The 16,551-nt window shown below is 43.8% G+C and overlaps 1 protein-coding gene across 3 annotated transcripts in view; it reads right to left on the reverse strand.

Annotated features, from left to right (window-relative positions):
* The window catches only part of SRGN (serglycin), a 29,860-nt gene that overhangs the window by 8,834 nt on the left and 4,475 nt on the right, over positions 1–16,551 (reverse strand). Inside the window, exons 1-2 of one of the 3 annotated variants that reach the window (XM_058543300.1) lie at positions 13,438–13,567; positions 2,043–2,251 (exon numbers count right to left, since the gene is read on the reverse strand). In XM_058543300.1, coding sequence (XP_058399283.1) covers positions 2,043–2,118 — 76 coding nt within the window. In that variant the 5' untranslated portion in view covers positions 2,119–2,251; positions 13,438–13,567. Of the gene's footprint in view, positions 1–2,042; positions 2,252–13,353; positions 13,568–16,551 lie in introns of those variants that run through there. The other 2 variants (XM_058543299.1, XM_058543301.1) reach the window with 2 other exon arrangements.

Here is a 16,551-nt window from a genome sequence, read left to right on the forward strand (position 1 = left end):
TATGAAGGAGGCTTAATCCAATATGGTATAACCATAATAAGAAGAGGAGATTGGGACACAGACACACACATAGGAAAGACCATGGGAAGAGACAGAGAGAGGACGGCCATCTACCAGCCGAGGAGAGAGGCTTCAGAATGATACTAACCCTGCGGACACCTTGATCTTGGACTTCTAGCCTCCAGAAATGTGCAGAAATAAACTTCTGTTATTTAAGTCTCCCAGTCTGTGGTACTTTGTTATGGCAGCCCTAGCAAACTAATACCTTAGATGTTTTGAATATGTTCAGTAAAAGCAAGCCAAAAGCCTGGTTAATTTGATCAGTTCAGTCAAACCAATGGAGTAAGTAAAAATTTTTCAATGGTGGGGAAAGAAAGCTATCGAATCATATCTGGCATCACATGGATGTATGGTGAAATAGTGGCATGGCTCTCTGCACTGCAGCCTTGAGCTGCCATCACTTACACGCAGCTGTGGGTGGATGTCTATTTCCCTTCTTATTCAGATGTGGGCAGAAACCCTTAATTCCAACACCAAGTGTACTTCTCCTTTGGAAACACCCTAATTTTTTAGTTCATTCATTCTCTCGTTTTTGGTTCCTTCTCCACAAAGAGCTAAACCTGCCAGATTATGACATAAATGCTTGTACTTTATACAATTTCATAATGGTCCTTTTCTTCACTTCTTTCTGATGAATACCTACTACATAAGGAATGTCTTTGTTTTAATTCTAGTTTTACCTCTTGAATTTTAGTGGGGAATGTGACATTTCTGGGAAATTTTGACGATATAAAGACTTATATCATTCTGGTTGGGGTAGACCCAGCACCAACTGGTCACTCAAGTCTATGCTACAAACATGGACCTCACTGCTCTGGATCTTGTCAGCACACATTGGGGAATTATTTCATCAAGCTGAAGATTTTCCCTAAAAGATCCACCTGCTCCCTGCAATCAACAATGTTTTATACTTTAGAAAATAAGTAGATTAGTGGAAAAGTTTCAGCAACATTACTTGCTGCTGTTTTCTTCAACAATCATATAAGATGAGAGTGACTTTATAAATTTCCAATACATAATAAATATATCTGAGATCATCTGTACAATTTCATTTCCACCAGAAGTAAAAACGAGTCAACTAGAAGTCACTTTGAAGAAACAAATCCAGGATGTGTGTCACTATGACTCAGTATTTCCTTTACGATTTGGGGGAACTTAATGTTTTTCTACTATAAATTCTCCCATCTATTTATCAGGCCATGACCTTCTGCCTTATTTGGACATGATCCTTTATTTACCAAAGAAGAAATTGTATTTTTCTTACAAACTGATCATTTTCGTTTCCTTTGTCATTAAAGGTTTTAAGTTGTTTCAGTCTGACTAAACAACCCTAAATGATAGAGAAGGTTAGGTTTTAACAGAAATTTCCAAATGTGATGTTTCTCTGAGCAACAACACAAATACTAAAATTCTTTGGCTTTTCTTTAAAATCTGAGAGGGTTTGCATTAACTGTGTCTAACCATAATTGAATTTCCACTAAGAACCAAGTTAAAAAAAAGAAGAAAAAATACACGCAGTCAAATTTGCTGATTAAAAACATAGAATTTCCCAGTGTTACAATAATTATGACACCACTGTAATGTATTAAAACTTGGGATTGACGTAGATACTTGGCAGTAGGTAGATCTCCAAATCACTCAAAGGTGCCATCTCCTCTATGCAACAGACACATGGGTCATTTTCTATATTCCTTTCTTGAGCTCTTAAAAATTTATGAACCATACATTTTCATCCAAATATAAAATAGCACATTTCAATCATCGTAAGAGTTTACAGGGACGCACCTGCCTCAGAGTTTAATTTTTCCTGGAACCAAACTTAACCAAACTCACATTAGGGAGTTCAGACACCCCAAATCCTTTTTCTTTGCTTACTTTTCCACAATAGAATACATTTTGTACCTTAAAGTGAATAGAATCATTTGTGTGGACGCTGAGGCTTACAAAGGAGATTACAGAGGGACAAGATTCCTGAGTCTTACCTTGAATGGAAGAATCCAAAACGAGGATGAGGGCGAGAGCCAGGATCAGCCTACTGCCCTGGAGAAGCACCTGCATCGTGGCCAGCTCGCTTCAGCTCTATGGCCTGCACGCCAACCTCACGATTAGGAAATGTAGCAGGGTGCTCTCTGTCCCTTTTAGAAAAGGTTCCAAAACCTCAAACCCTGCCCAGAAAACACGTCACAATTTCCTGAACAAATAGAAAGAGATCTACATCAAAACTCAGAAAGATTAAAAAAAGGCAGCAGAATAACTATTCATACCCATTATGAAACTGCACTGGACTCTCCCCAGGTCTGCTTTTTCAAGTTTTGTTGTTTGCCACTTGCCTGGCAGAAATTTTTTTTCCCCACTAAAACAGTAGAATCAGCATTCAGCACAGTTTGTTTTTCCTTTCATCAGGTAACAAGCTAAACACGAGATGGCTCACATGAAGGGTCCAGCGCACTGTCAATGAGATGAGGGAGCTAGGTGCTGCCTTTTCATCACTGAGCACCTTCAACATAAAATATATAATTGTCTTTTTCATCAGGAGCAGCATAACTTGCTGAGCCAAGCTAAAGAAGTGGAACTTCAAAGCTGAGTTCTAATTTACAAGAAAGTGTTGTCAGATTTCAGATAACCGGTTTCTTCTTATCGGGCTCAATTTCTTCCATTGGATCACCAGCTCTCCCTCTACCTCAAGAATACAGGGAGGATTTTGGGTTATGAAGAACTGGGTAAAATAGAAAAATGACTTTGCATTCCTCTGCCCTTTCACACTGAGTATTTCTTATGATTTGATTCCATTTATACTTTCATCCTTTCTCCTGGTAAAATTTTTCAACTTGATTTTTGGGTCCTCTGGCCTCAAATAAGCCAGAAATCAGAAACTAGGGGAGGGTGTACTCGTAGTGGGCTGCTGGACCACAGAAAACGTGCAAACCACTGCCCCCTGCGAATAAAGGAACAGCATTTTCCCAGGTCCTGGGGATCGTGAGCAGACTTCTGGAGGACTGAGGAACACTGGGTACAGGCTCCACAGTAAAGTCACACAGTGAACACAACAGTTTATCACGTGTCCTTGCTCTTGGGGCACATACTTTTTCCTTACTTCCATTCAGCATTCAACCACTCTCCGTTTCAACACGTCTGTACCTACAGCTCCCACTTTCCATTTTCACCCTCACTCTTCCCTGTCCTTTGACAGGAGGGAGGAGTTTCCTTTCCCTTGTTTTTGGCTTCCTGCTGATTCCTTTACCATTTCCTGCTAAGGACAGGCCTCAGAATCTAATAGCTGAGCAGCTGTGGTGCAAGTCCACAAGGGTTACAAAGAATGCACATTTTGACCCTCCTCAGAACCAGCTGGAAGTGTGTCCAGGGACTCCTTCGAGTGCAGTCACCAACCCCAAAACTCACAAACCCAAGGAGTTCCCTGCTACAGAATACTGGTTTCAGCTTGAAATAACAGCTCTCATCTTTGGTCCCTTTTAACCCTATCTCCCAATTATCACCCTGGCACCAAAACAATAATTTCTGTCAATAGCTTCAATACGTTCCCTGAAAAACGTCTGAGCTGATTAGAGCTTGTGCTTTAAAATGGTAATTTTGGAGGCTTTTTCCACTTGGGTACTTCATTTTTTCCTTCTCTGGGTCATGGTGATGTTTTAAAAAAATTTGCAGCATTCATAAGCATTTGTGCTTCTCCCACTACACTGACAGCCAAGGATTTCTTTTTGCAAGTCGCCTCCCTCCAGTTTCATTTCCCTAGTTCTCTTCAAGCTGTAGAGGAGCAGGACAAATGCACGTGGCAGCCAGAAGCCTAGGTTCCGAGCTTATCTCCCTCACTGACCAGCTGAGAGGTGCCGGACCACCTACTCTTGGCTCCCATCAATCTAGTTCTAATGATGGTGTGGGAAACCAATGAGAGGATGCCCACAAAAGCCCATGGCACACACTGCGAGGGTCGTGTTGGCAACGCTTCTCTGGGCTGGGGACCATCTTCCTGTGCAGTTTCCTCCATTAACCAAAGGGGATCCCTATATTTCCCTAAACTTCAACCTCTACAATAAGCATATTTTGCATAATTTTAAAAGACAAATTCTATTCCTGACAACCCTTCATTTACTAGGCAACTTTAAATGCACCTACTTTACTTCACACTCAATTGATTTGCCTGTAAAATGAGTATCCTTATTCCTTAACAATCACCCTGGGACAGGACAGATATCAGGTTTTTGTTGTCTAAGAAAGTAACGTAATTCCCCGAAAGCAATATAAATATCATTTTTCAGTAGCTGTTGGTCTCAGGACGGTCTTTGTAAAGGGGGGATCTCTTTGCAGTACTTGAACCTTCCCAGCTCACATCTCAGCAGAATACTTGTTAAGATGAATTGAGGTTGTCAGAAGAGATACTGAGGGCAGCACAAAACTGCTCCAAGGGACGGCTCCAAGGTTCTTTTCTTTTTTAAAGCTCCAACTCGAAGATTCCTCCACTTGGCAACCTCTGGGACTTGGGTCTTCACTGAGAAGGTCTTGACTTTGAACTGGGTGCTGCACCAGAAAAACAAACAGCAAATTTTGTACCAAATCTATATGTCTCTGGAGGCTTCAAGGATGAGCTTAGAGGAGACCTTAGACATCATCTACTTCACTCGCTTAGGTGGGAAAAGTGCAAGTCCAGAAAGGTACATGACTTGCTGCTGGTCACGCAGCTGGTGAGTGGCAAAACCAGGTCGAGAACTCAAGTTTCCTAATTCAAAGTGCCGTGACAGATGAAGAATGATGAGGAAACAAGATTAAGATTTGTAAATCATCAGAAGTCTTCCTTTCAGTAATTTTGGAATGAGAAAATGACTGGGATTTGCTTCTAAATAATCCAGTCTGAGGAGGGGGAATGAGAGAGGTATAGCAGTGGGCTGATAATTGCTGAACTGAGCAGTGGGCAGATGGAGGTTCTTTATACTAGTCTTCCTACTTTAATACATGTTGGAGAATTTCCATAATAAAACACTTTTTAAAGAATCAACCGGGGGCCGGCCCCATGGCTTAGCAGTTAAGTGCGCTCGCTCCGCTGCTGGCGGCCCGGGTTCGGATCCTGGGTGTGCACCGACGCACCGCTTCTCCGGCCGTGCTGAGGCCGTGTCCCACATACAGCAACTAGAAGGATGTGCAACTATGACATACAACTATCTACCGGGGCTTTGGGGAAAAAAGGAGGAGGATTGGCAATAGATGTTAGCTCAGAGCCAGTCTTCCTCAGCAAAAAGAGGAGGATTGGCATGGATGTTAGCTCAGGGCTGATCTTCCGCACACACACAAAAAAAGAATCAACCTTTTACAAAGATATCTTAATCTTATTTGAAGTCAATGTAAATAAGAAAACATCTCCTGACTTAAAAAAGATCTTGCAGGAAAAAATATATATTTTTTTAAAAGCTCCTCCTTTATTCATGGATCTCAGCACCTTTGAGTTTCCCATTCTTTCAGTTTTACTCTCATTTCCACATCCTCCCCTTTAGTAAATGGGGAGGTTGTGGCCGAGACAGAAAAGTATCTTGATACTTCTGCTCGTGGATGTCCTGGGAATGGGCACAGGCTCACGGGCATCCCAGCTGGGCCAGTGGCTCCTTCACTAGCTCCTCCCTTCTCATCACTGTAGCCACACATCCGGTTTCCCAGGAGCAGGATCCCCCCTTGTGGAAGGTCTCCACTGCCCTAGTCCAGAAGCCGCCCCAGGTGTTGCCAAGTACCTAAAAGTTTGAGAACTTCAGTATTTTAATCTTGGACTGGGAATGGGAGAGGGAAAGAGCTCCCCACCATAGTTTGGGTGTACAGTTTGATGAGAAGAAAAAGAGGAGGCAGGGGGTATATAGGAAATCTCTGTACCTTTTGCTCAGTTTTGCTGTGAACCTAAAACTGCTCTAAAAAATAAGTTCTATTTCAAAAAAAAAAAGGGCATAAAAGAACTTCTCAAGTGCTATCTTGAGTTTAGTAGAACATGACATTCCAATGCCAAAATTATAGGGCTTTGAAGAACCAAAAGTTGCAATGGAAGAGCCACATGCTGGATATTATTGATATAAACAACTGGGAACAGGGGTATGTGTTACTTCTCTTGGGAATATTTTCACAGAGATCAAAAATATTGGAAAGAAATCTCTTAGGGAAAATTTTAGACATGAGGGAACAGGAGTGGACACGTGGATTAGGGGGAACCAGACCCTTTGAAAATGAATCAAGAAAGGAAGTCCTTATTTGACTTCTTAAGTTTTATCTTTTTCCCAAGACATACTATCAGTACTATTCTAAATTTTTTTATGTCTTTAGTAAATTATATTTTCTAATTAAAAAATTAATAAATGCTTACTATGGAAAAGTGGGCAGTAGAAGAGTGGCAAGTGGGACTTAAAATAAAGGACAAATCCCTCATCAACTTCCATGCAGAGATTACCCTGCTACGTCCTGCCCTGGTAATTCAAAGTGGCACATGCCACTCGCCAGCACACTGGGTTCCCTCTCATCTCCTCATATTGCTTTTATTTTATACCCTACCTTGTGGCACTGTCTGGCCCCACGGATGTCCCCAGAACTAACTTGGTTGTCGATTCCAGCCAATTAGTAACCCATCCATCAATTCGCCACCTCAAGACTGAGCTCCCTCTGCAGATAAGCAAACTATCCAAGTTCCCAAACAGAGTGACAATATTTCCTAGGCTTCACAACCCAACCTCACTCCTACTCCCAAAAACACACATACTGAAATTCCACTCACATACCCGCAATTATATTTAAGGTTATTGGTCACTAAGGAAGAGAGAAATTCTCTCCACTTAATTTGTAACCACAGAACACCAACCAGATCTTCAACGGCCTTTTGATTTCAATCCTCCGAGGCTGACCACATTCACCAATTAAGTTACTTCACTTTAGTTGGTTCTTATTTTTTGCTGGACTCTGGGCTCCTTTTTTTTGATCTTTGTCATAAACATGAAAAATGAACAGAATCACTTAGTGAAATGGTATTTAGAAGCTTCAAAGTTTTGTCATAGTTATTAAACTGAGATAGTAAATATTTTTCTCATGGAGAATTTTAACTTTTAACCACCGTTGAAGAGTGAAAGGATATTGTCCACCCTCCATCCAAAAAGATAGTATCTACTGCTAGAATCAGTTGCTCTTCTGACTTCAGTGATATGCTCTACATTTGATGACCTTTACTTGATGATATCCTCAAATGGATAAACTTCTAGATTAGTTTAACGTGTTTCTGTACATTCCCCCAAGTCACTGAATGAATGAATTCTAGTTTGTTGCATGTGCTAGTCTTGTCTTCACACCTAGATTATTCCAGGGATATAGTTTCAACTGGTATAGAATATAATGGGCTCAAATAACTGTTGATTACCAAAAAGTTAGCAGTAGTGTTTTCTAGACAGTAGGATGACAAATGTTTCTTCTTTATCCTTTCCAGACTATGCCAAAGTTTGTGGAACAAAATTAAATTGTATCATATTAGTAATCAAGAAAAAAAACACTCAAAAACATTTTGATTGTTGACAAAAATTTAACTTAAAAAAAAGAAACTATTAATGGAGAATGTTCTTTGGATAACCTCCCTTGGGGCACAATGAGACTAAAGAGGTTGGGGCAGAGATCAGCATTCAGGAATTGCCTGATAAAAGTGATTTTCCTGGGACCGCCCAGTGGTTTAGCGGCTAAGTTCACGCATTCCGCTTCACTGGGCCGCAGTTCGCCAGTGGGGATCCTGGGTGCAGACCTACTCACTTTTCATCAGGACATGCTGAGGCGTTGTCCCATAAAGAAGAGCTACAACTCTACAACTATGATACACAACTATGTACTGGGGCTTTGGGATGCAAAAAAAGAGGAAGATTGGCAACAGATGTTAGGGCAGGGCCAATCTTCCTCAAAAAAACAAAAGTGATTATCCTCAAGGCAATGTATCTGGGAATACTATAGACTGGAAAAAAGTAGTAGTCAGGAAGACAGAAGGGAAAGAACATTTGTGGGTCAAGTAGATAGTTCAATCTCATCACAAATGAAACAAAAATAGTTTCTTTACATATTTTAGAGTATCCACAGAGGTAATAATACTACTAACTCATGGAGTGAAAGTGAGATCTTCCTTTCTTTCTTCCATTCTTTCGAAGAAGTTGGAGCTAGGAAAATGAGATCCCCTTCAAACAAACTTATAATAAAGAATTGGAGGAAAGATGTGCAAATTCACCCTAAAACAACAGAATGAGAGAGGAGAGATGAAGAGAGGAGGTCCTGTCCTCAAAATGAAGCCAGGCTTCCCCAAGGCTCAGCCTACTTTAAAGACCAAACTGAAATCTCCTTGAATAGGATCAAAGGGCGTTTCCTTAGGGGAAGAGGGGGTGGTCTCTCCTTCTTCTGGGCTGCTGGGAATGGATGGGCAGGACAAGTCCGCAAAATTCCTACTTTAAGGGACTCCTGATGTAGTTTTCAGTTTCATAATTATTCATTTAGAAAAATCCGGACCCAAGGTACCCAGAACGTTGGTGTCTGCTCTCACTTTCATACCTGCTGCCTTTGGTTAAGGAGGTTCCCATTAGAGCTAAGTGACTTGTGCTGACAGGGCTCATTAAAGGCAGGGCCCCTGCAGAATCAGCTCTGCAGGGCTTTCCTATCGCTGCTGGCTTTTAAACAGTGCGACTTCTCAGAGCTTCCAAACAAAATCCAAAAAGGCATTCTGCTTCCCATCCTAATCTCTATCTCAATAACCTCAGTCTCAATTGATACTCGATGAAGGTATTGTCCCAACATTTGCTTCTTAATAGAGGATGATAATCATCAATAGACTAATTTTAAAATTGAATCTTCAAGACAGATGGAGTTGGAGGATGGGGTTGGTGGGGAGGGAGGAAAAGACCGTTAGGGTCAAGCAAGAGCTTGCTCAATAGATCCCAGTTCAAAACCACACTCTTGGATTGTAGGGCTTGCACTGAGATCCTCCTTGCTCCACAAGACCAGAAGACCCCCATCCCAGAGGCCTTCCTGGTTGTCACAGTGCTGATTGGGGGAGTCAGGGCCCAGCCTGACTAGCCTACCCAAGCTCCCTGCCAAGAACCGTCTTCCTGTCATTTAGAACTGCATTGTTCAACATGGTAGCCACATGTGGCTGTTGAGCGCCTGAGATGTGGCTAGTCTGAACTGAGATGTGCTGTATTTGTAAAACATACATTGGATTTCAAAGATGTAGTAAGGAAAAAAGAACATAAAATCTCATTAATAATTTTTACATTGATTTTATGTTGAAATGATAATATTTTGGATATATTGAGTTAAAAACATTATTAAAATTAATTTCATCTGTTTCATTTTACTTTTTTAAATGTGGCTACTAGAAAATTTGAAATCACATATGGTGGCCTACATTTGCAGCTTGCATTACATTTCTATTAGACAGTGTTGGCTTAGAAAATGGTGGCTCTTTTAAAAATAAGGGAAATATCAGTTAGAAAGAAGAGAGATGCATGACCTGAAAGTGTGCTCACACGGAAAATGTCCCCTATATAGGCAGCTGTCAATAAAAAACACTCAGACATGAGTTAGAAAGAACCCATGTAACCCAAAGACAAAAGCACCCACTGTTGGCTGCTTCCCATTCTAAAGACTTCCTGTGTATTAATTCACTTGATCATCATAACTGCCCTCTGAAGTAGGCATCATTTTTATACCTATTATACAAATGAGGAAACTGAGGCACAGAGAGGTGTAAGTGCAGATGGGATTTGACTTTTGGCAATCTGACTTCAGATCCTGACTCCTACCTGTTCTGTGACTCCTCACCTAAGCTCTCCTTTCTGGATGAACTTTCTGGGGAGGGGGGTGCTTTTCTTTGTTAGCCCTGTTTCCCTAGCAAGCCCATCCCACCTCTGCCCTGTCACTAGAAAAACCAAACACTCCTGTCTGTCGTGGGTAGGGACAGCCCCTACCCACAAGGCCCGGAGTCCTGGAGTTTGGGCAAAACCAAGTGTCTGACAATACAGTGCTTTCAAATCCCTCCTTGTAGCAACTCAGTGGATAGTGAGAACACAATTTTGCATTTCTGGCTCCTATAGCCTAAAGGCTAGGAAACTTGCCAGGATTTATCTTTTTCTAATTTGTCAAAGACCGTTTTTTCACCTTTTGCATAATACTTCCCAAACCTTCCCAAACTGACAGTTGGCTGCTTGCAGATGTTCTGAAGCTCGGCTAAGGAAACACTCCAGGGAGCAGCCGAGAGGGGCCCTGGGAGTGCAGTTCCCACAAAGGGAAGACCGTTAAATGCTGGTGAGAGGAAGCCTTTTGCCTCTTTCACCTCAGTTTTTTTTTCCTGACCAAAGGCCATGCTCTTGCCTTTCTTTTCCTCAGAAACAACAGAAGTTAGATGGCCTTGCTTTTGATTTTTAAAAAATCTCAACAATAAGAATAATTAACTTATGGGCCGGCCCCGTGGCTTAGTGGTTAAGTGAGCATGCTCCACTGCTGGCAACCCGGGTTCGGATCCTGGGCTCGCACCGACGCGCTGCTTCTCTGGCCATGCTGAGGCCGCGTCCCACATACAGCAACTAGAAGGATGTGCAGCTATGACACACAACTATCTACTGGGGCTTTGGGGGGAAAAAATAAATAAATAAAATCTTTAAAAAAAAAAAAAAGAATAATTAACTTATTCACCCTGGAAAGATGCTGCAATTACCATCTTATTTGTAACATTATTATTATTACTACTATTATTGTTATTACTATTACTGCTATTATTATGACAAAGTGTACTCAGCGGGCTGGCTGGCAGAAGACCAGGGAGCGGCCAGATGTTGCCTATCTTCTTTTACAGATGTGGCCACTGAGGCACAGGGAGCATGCGGCTTACTCAAGACCCTGTCCTGGTTGTGAAAGAGCCTGGATCAGAGTTGATTTCCGTTGGCCCAGAGGTTTTGGCAGAGCCTGGTCGCCAGGGTTGGGTACATCACCCCACCCAACAGGGCAGACACAATGCAATTAGCATAGGCATGCAAGCCCCCCTTCCTCCCTCCCCCTGGCCCTTTCTCGGACTCCTTATCTTTTGGGTGGCCCCTTCCTGATGTTTGTATTGGATTTTGTTTCTTTGAGGCTTTAGCTATTCCCGCTGCCTGAAATGCCCTGTTCATACCCGAATGGCTAAATCTCTCACCTTTTTCAAGTCTTGACTCAAATCTGACCTTCTTAAGATTTAAGACCCTGAACCCCATTTAATATGCAGCCTCTCCACACACATCCTGCACCCCAGCCCCCTTCCTTGTCTTTTTTCTATAGCTTTGTCAGGCAGCCCTGGTGGTCTAGTGGTTAAGATTCGTGCTCTCACACTGTGGCCTGGGTTCGTTTCCCTGGTCGGAGAACCACATCACCCATCTATTGGTTGTCATACTGTGGCGGCTGCGTGTTGCTGTGATGCTGAAAGCCATGCCACCGGTATTTCAAATACTAGCAGGGTCACCATGGTGAACAGGTTTCAGCGGAGCTTCCAGACTAGGAAGAAGGACCTCGCCACCCACTTCCAAAAAAATTGGCCACGAAAACCCTGTGAAGAGCAGCAGAGCATTGTCTTACATAGCGCCAGAAGATGAGAAGATGGCGCAAAAAGACCAGGCAGGGCTCTGCTGTACACAGAGTCGCTAGGAGTCAGAATCGACTCGTGTCACTAACAAAAAATTTATCAACTAAATATCTGCCTTCCCTACTGAGGACAGGAATCTTTCATTCGCTGATGTGCCCCCAGTGCACAGAAGAATCCCTGGTCACAGTAGATGTTCAGTAAATACTGGTCAAAATGGAAATTGTTCAAAGCTGTTCTCGCTGCGTACCAGCTCAGGTTGTAAGAACCTCAGGGTAAGGCCTGTGTCCTTGCCACAGGCCCTCAGTGCCCAGCACATAGGCAGGCCCTCAGGTTTAACATAAGCTCTAATCTATATAAAAATGTCAGAAGAGGAGGTCTTAGGGATGACTTTTTTCCCCTACTTCTTTACACTTTTATTTCATTTCTAAATGTTCTGGAATATGAAAATAAGAAATTAAGCTAAAATAAAATTCTGAGCAGGAGCAGAGGACCCCAGTACAGCTTGCTTTGGACCCCGTGTGACCCTCATTGTCCAGTGCGTAACCAGTGGAAGAAGAGAGTCTGGAAAACTCCGAACACTTTTCTCAGGGCCAGGGCCAGGAAACCAGCCTGGTGGAAAGGGGCCAGGTCCTCCTTGCTTCAGAGAAGAACGGGCTCCGGGAGATTCTGCGACATCGCAAGACTACTTGCAAGCATGTGAAAGAACATGTTGATCGGCAGTTTGCCATCTCCACAGGTGATAGGGCAAGAGAAAATATGCCTATTTCTGAGTATAAGAGAGTTCAATGAGATTGAGAAAGAATGCCTTCCTTAGAAGGAGATGAAACACCAGCAGAATAGAACCAGGGGAAATTTGAGACTCCTCCAACTCTGGAGTAAAATATCTTTTGATTAAAAAAAGGCAAACAAATAAAGCTCTGACACTCATAGGACAAAGAAGATGTTCCTCTTCCCAATTCCTATGGGTTCTAAACATTAGGGTCATACGGTGGCAAGAAAATGGAGCTGCTGGGAGCTGGGGCTTAGACTGAGACTTGAAACCTGCCACTTCCTAGCTGTGAGGTCAGGCAAGTTGTTTAATCACTTGTGCCTCAGTTTTTCTGTCTTTTAAATGGGGTGATAATGGCACCAATCTCCTAGGAAAACAGAGGGTCAAATAAGCACATCCGTGTGAAGGCCTGCCACGTGGCAATAAAGAACAAAGACAGGCACCCAGTGGTGCCCATGCTCTTGCCATTCGGGTGTGGTAAAGTTAGAAGTCCTTAAAGGGATACGCCATTTCCCAGAGGCAGAGGGCTGGAACAAGGGCCAAAGGGGTAATCTTAGTTGAGACAGAAGCTACAAGGAGACACACTAGATCTAGGAACTGAAGGATGGGAAGCTTGGGAGCAGGTAGCCGTGAGAGGGTGGACAATTGGGAAATCAGGAAGGAAAAATGGCAGGAGCAAAATGTTCCTGAGAAATCTTAAACCCATTTTCTTTGATCTTAGGTGAAGAGGGTGCTACTATGTGCCAGGCAGGGTGTGGGTGTGAGATCTGATCCTCATACAACTCTGCCACTTTGGCCTTACCATCCCCACAGGTGAGAATCGAGGCACAAGGCAGGCTGGTAAAGGGGAGGGAGCCAGGACACACCCAGGTGTCCATCTGTGTTCATGAGGCTGGGTGTAATTACAATAATCACTCACATGCAAAATATGAGCAGGCACTGAGCTAAGCACTTTTCACATAGTAACACATTTAATCCTCTCACAGTGCACTGGGGATTGTACCGATGAGGAGGCTGAGGATAGAATTTGATCAGCTGAGGCCCAGCTCCAGGGATGCAGAACAGAAGGGACCTCTCCAATCCAGGGCAGACTTCCAGAGCTCAGGCTGAGGTGGGCTCCTGCAGGGCTGACCCTATAGGGGAGAGAGTCCAGACTTAAGCCCCACCAATCCTGTCACCTCCCAGCAGCCAGAGCTGGCTTGTTACAACACAAATCAGATCATGTCAGGCCCCTCCAGGCCCTCCAAAGGCTGAGCCACCTAGTCAAGCACGATTTCTCTCTGGCAGAAATTTCTACTAAGGCCTCTTAATCCTGACCTCAAAATCTCCTTGCGAGAAGCTTCTCTGATAGGATCCATCAACAGCATCTCCCATTCTGTGGTGTGTATGTGAAGCAGAGATAGGAAAAACCCCACAATGAGCGTGTGAGGCAAGACCCTGCAGAGGTCCAAGTCCCAGAGATAAGCAGGCCCTGGAGACACCTGACCTTTTGCTTTCATCCCCCAAAGAGGATAATGAGTACCTCAGGGCAGCCACAAAGGGTGAGGTTATGGTTGCTCCTGATTGGCCTCCCTAGGCAGGGGGAGACAGAAGGCAGGGCCACTCCCTTCCTGGCCCAGTGTCCTCTGGATGTCCTACTCCTGGCTATCCCAACCCTTTCCCCGCTCTAGCCCAGCCCCATACCGTCCTGGTGCAATGAGACGGGCATGGAAGCCCCATGAGGGCAGGGCCTGGGTCTGATCACCAGGGGAGCTGTATGCACCTGGCACACAGCAAGCTGTCATTTCTGTGGACCAGGCCCAGATGGATCAAAGATGTAGAGTATACAGCATGCGGGTTAAGAGCAGGGCTGAGCTGAACTGCCTGTGTTGACATCCCTGCTCTGACATCTGCTAACTGAATGCCTTGGGGGGCTTTTAACCTTCCTGTGCTCCAGGTTCTGCATTTGTTAAAAGGGGGTAACACTACCTCCTTTACGAGGATGTTATGAGGATTCAGTGAGTTGAATGAGGAAGCCCTCTAGCAGTAAGTGCTCAACGGTTGTTAGCTGTTAGTTAACACGACTACATTTAGCTGCATGATGCTGGGCAAATCACATCTCTGAGCCTTGGTCTTTGTTCCTGTAAAGTAGGAATATTGTCTACCTCACAGGATTGTTGGGAAGATTGAAAGAGAACATCGTTTGTAGAGAGGTTAGTGCACTGCTTGGAAAACAAGGGGAAAGACATCAGTCATCCACTGTGTTGTATTCCATTCTTTCAGGGTCTTGCTAGCTGAGTGACCAACTGGCAGGATATATTTATTAATATTAGTAGTCCAGGTAGACTCTCTAGAAAAGATAGAATTGCTCTGGGCCTCCCTTGCTAAGGGCACATCATGAATAGCTCCCAGATGCAATATCCCCCAACTTAATTCAGTGGTTAATCACCCCTAGAGCTGAGTCACTTTGTGGTTTTTTTTCCATTGGAGAAATGGCTCAGAGAGGCTCCCTTTCCAGATCTGTGCCTGAGCAGAAGCCATCAAAACCCTACCCTCAAGGAGGAACTAATGGTGGTATTTCAGACACAGGGTGGTTGGTGAGGGAATATTCAGAGGAAGAACCTTTCCCAGTTAGCAAGTGCCAAACCAAACTAAAAGCACCCCACTTGCTCCTCATCCACAAGCCAAGTCCTCCCCTGTTCTCACATAAAGGCCCCGGTAAGGCTGGCAGAGTCGTGGACCTGTGCACAGGGCCCCAGGAAAGGAAAGATGGCAACGAATGCCCCGCCTCCCAGCTCCACAGGGGAGCAAGAGGGAGGTAGACCTGTGGTTATCAATTCCGAGCCCCAGGGCCAAAGGGGATGGGAGTTAGGCAGCCACTCCTCCCTGACGGCAGGCCTTTATCACCCTTGCTGGAGTCTGAACCCAGAATGGAGTCCCTTGGGGACAAAGGGTTTTTCCCTCCTTTCTTGTGATTTTATTCACACACGAAAAAGCTTAGAGGTAAAAAAAAATTTTTTTAATTATTTGTTGTACATTTACTAAACCACTTTAACTGAAAAGAACCAGCTTACACACAATCGAAACAAGAGGTCACAGTACTTAAACTTTTCCTTTGGTGATGATTTGTGGATCAGATGCGATTCTTTACCCAAGTCTTTTTCTCCTCCAATCAAAATACCTGAGTATCTTCAAAAAAGACCTAAACCTCTGGTATAAGCTGCCCACTGAGCCACTAGTTCAGCAAGTATTTATCAAGCACCCACTGTGTGCTGGGTGTGGGGCTATGGGGGGCAGTCATGAACAAAATGGACCCCGCACTCAAGGAGCTCCCTCTGGCCAGGACAAGCCAAAGGCTTTGGCCACCCAAGTCTTGGTTATGTCTATCATGGGACACTGCCGCAGAGGTTTGAGTTTTGTGTTATAATGATGCTGCAACAGTTAAAATTTAAGAAAAACCTTGAACAGTCACTGCTCGTATTCTTACTGCCTTAGCACAACTATTTCCATTTGCCTTTGCCTTTAAGTTCCTCACTACAACATGTGTGTCGTGTTTTATAACATTAGCTGTAATCACACATACTTACTGGATAATATTTTCCCACCATTTATATTTTTATATCTTCCCACCTAGTCTTCATAATTAGCTTTTTCAAAAGGCTTCATGCTATTCTGTCCTGGTTCCTGTGCCAGAGTTAGAAACTCTTCCCCTATTGTTGGCCTTCCACCTTTTTTTTTTGGAGTTGTGGAAAACAGCGCAGTGTTCATCGACTCAGCGAGGCCTATGGAGCACCTACCCCATCCAGGTCCTGTGCTGAGAGCATCAGGGCCCCGGGGGGCCACCAGCCAACCACAGTCCTCACAGACATCAAGGTCCTGTTGGCCCTTAAGGTCTCAAGGAACTCTAGCAAACCATTTCAGTAAAATGCAAAGACACCTCGGGAGACACACAAAGTGAATCAGGCTAAAAAGCCCGAGCAAAAGGGACTCAAGTCTGAGTGGCCCAAAAGAATTACACATTTTCAAAATGACTCAAGTAAAGTGTTTGAGGAAGTCCCAGCTCCCAAGTTTCAGCCCCCAGCAGAGCTGAAACTATCTCCACACAAAGTTGTATTTCTAAATGGCAATTCCTCTGATT

This window comes from Diceros bicornis, chromosome 6 (genome assembly GCF_020826845.1).
Source record: "Diceros bicornis minor isolate mBicDic1 chromosome 6, mDicBic1.mat.cur, whole genome shotgun sequence".
In the NCBI taxonomy this organism is placed as follows: domain Eukaryota; kingdom Metazoa; phylum Chordata; class Mammalia; order Perissodactyla; family Rhinocerotidae; genus Diceros; species Diceros bicornis.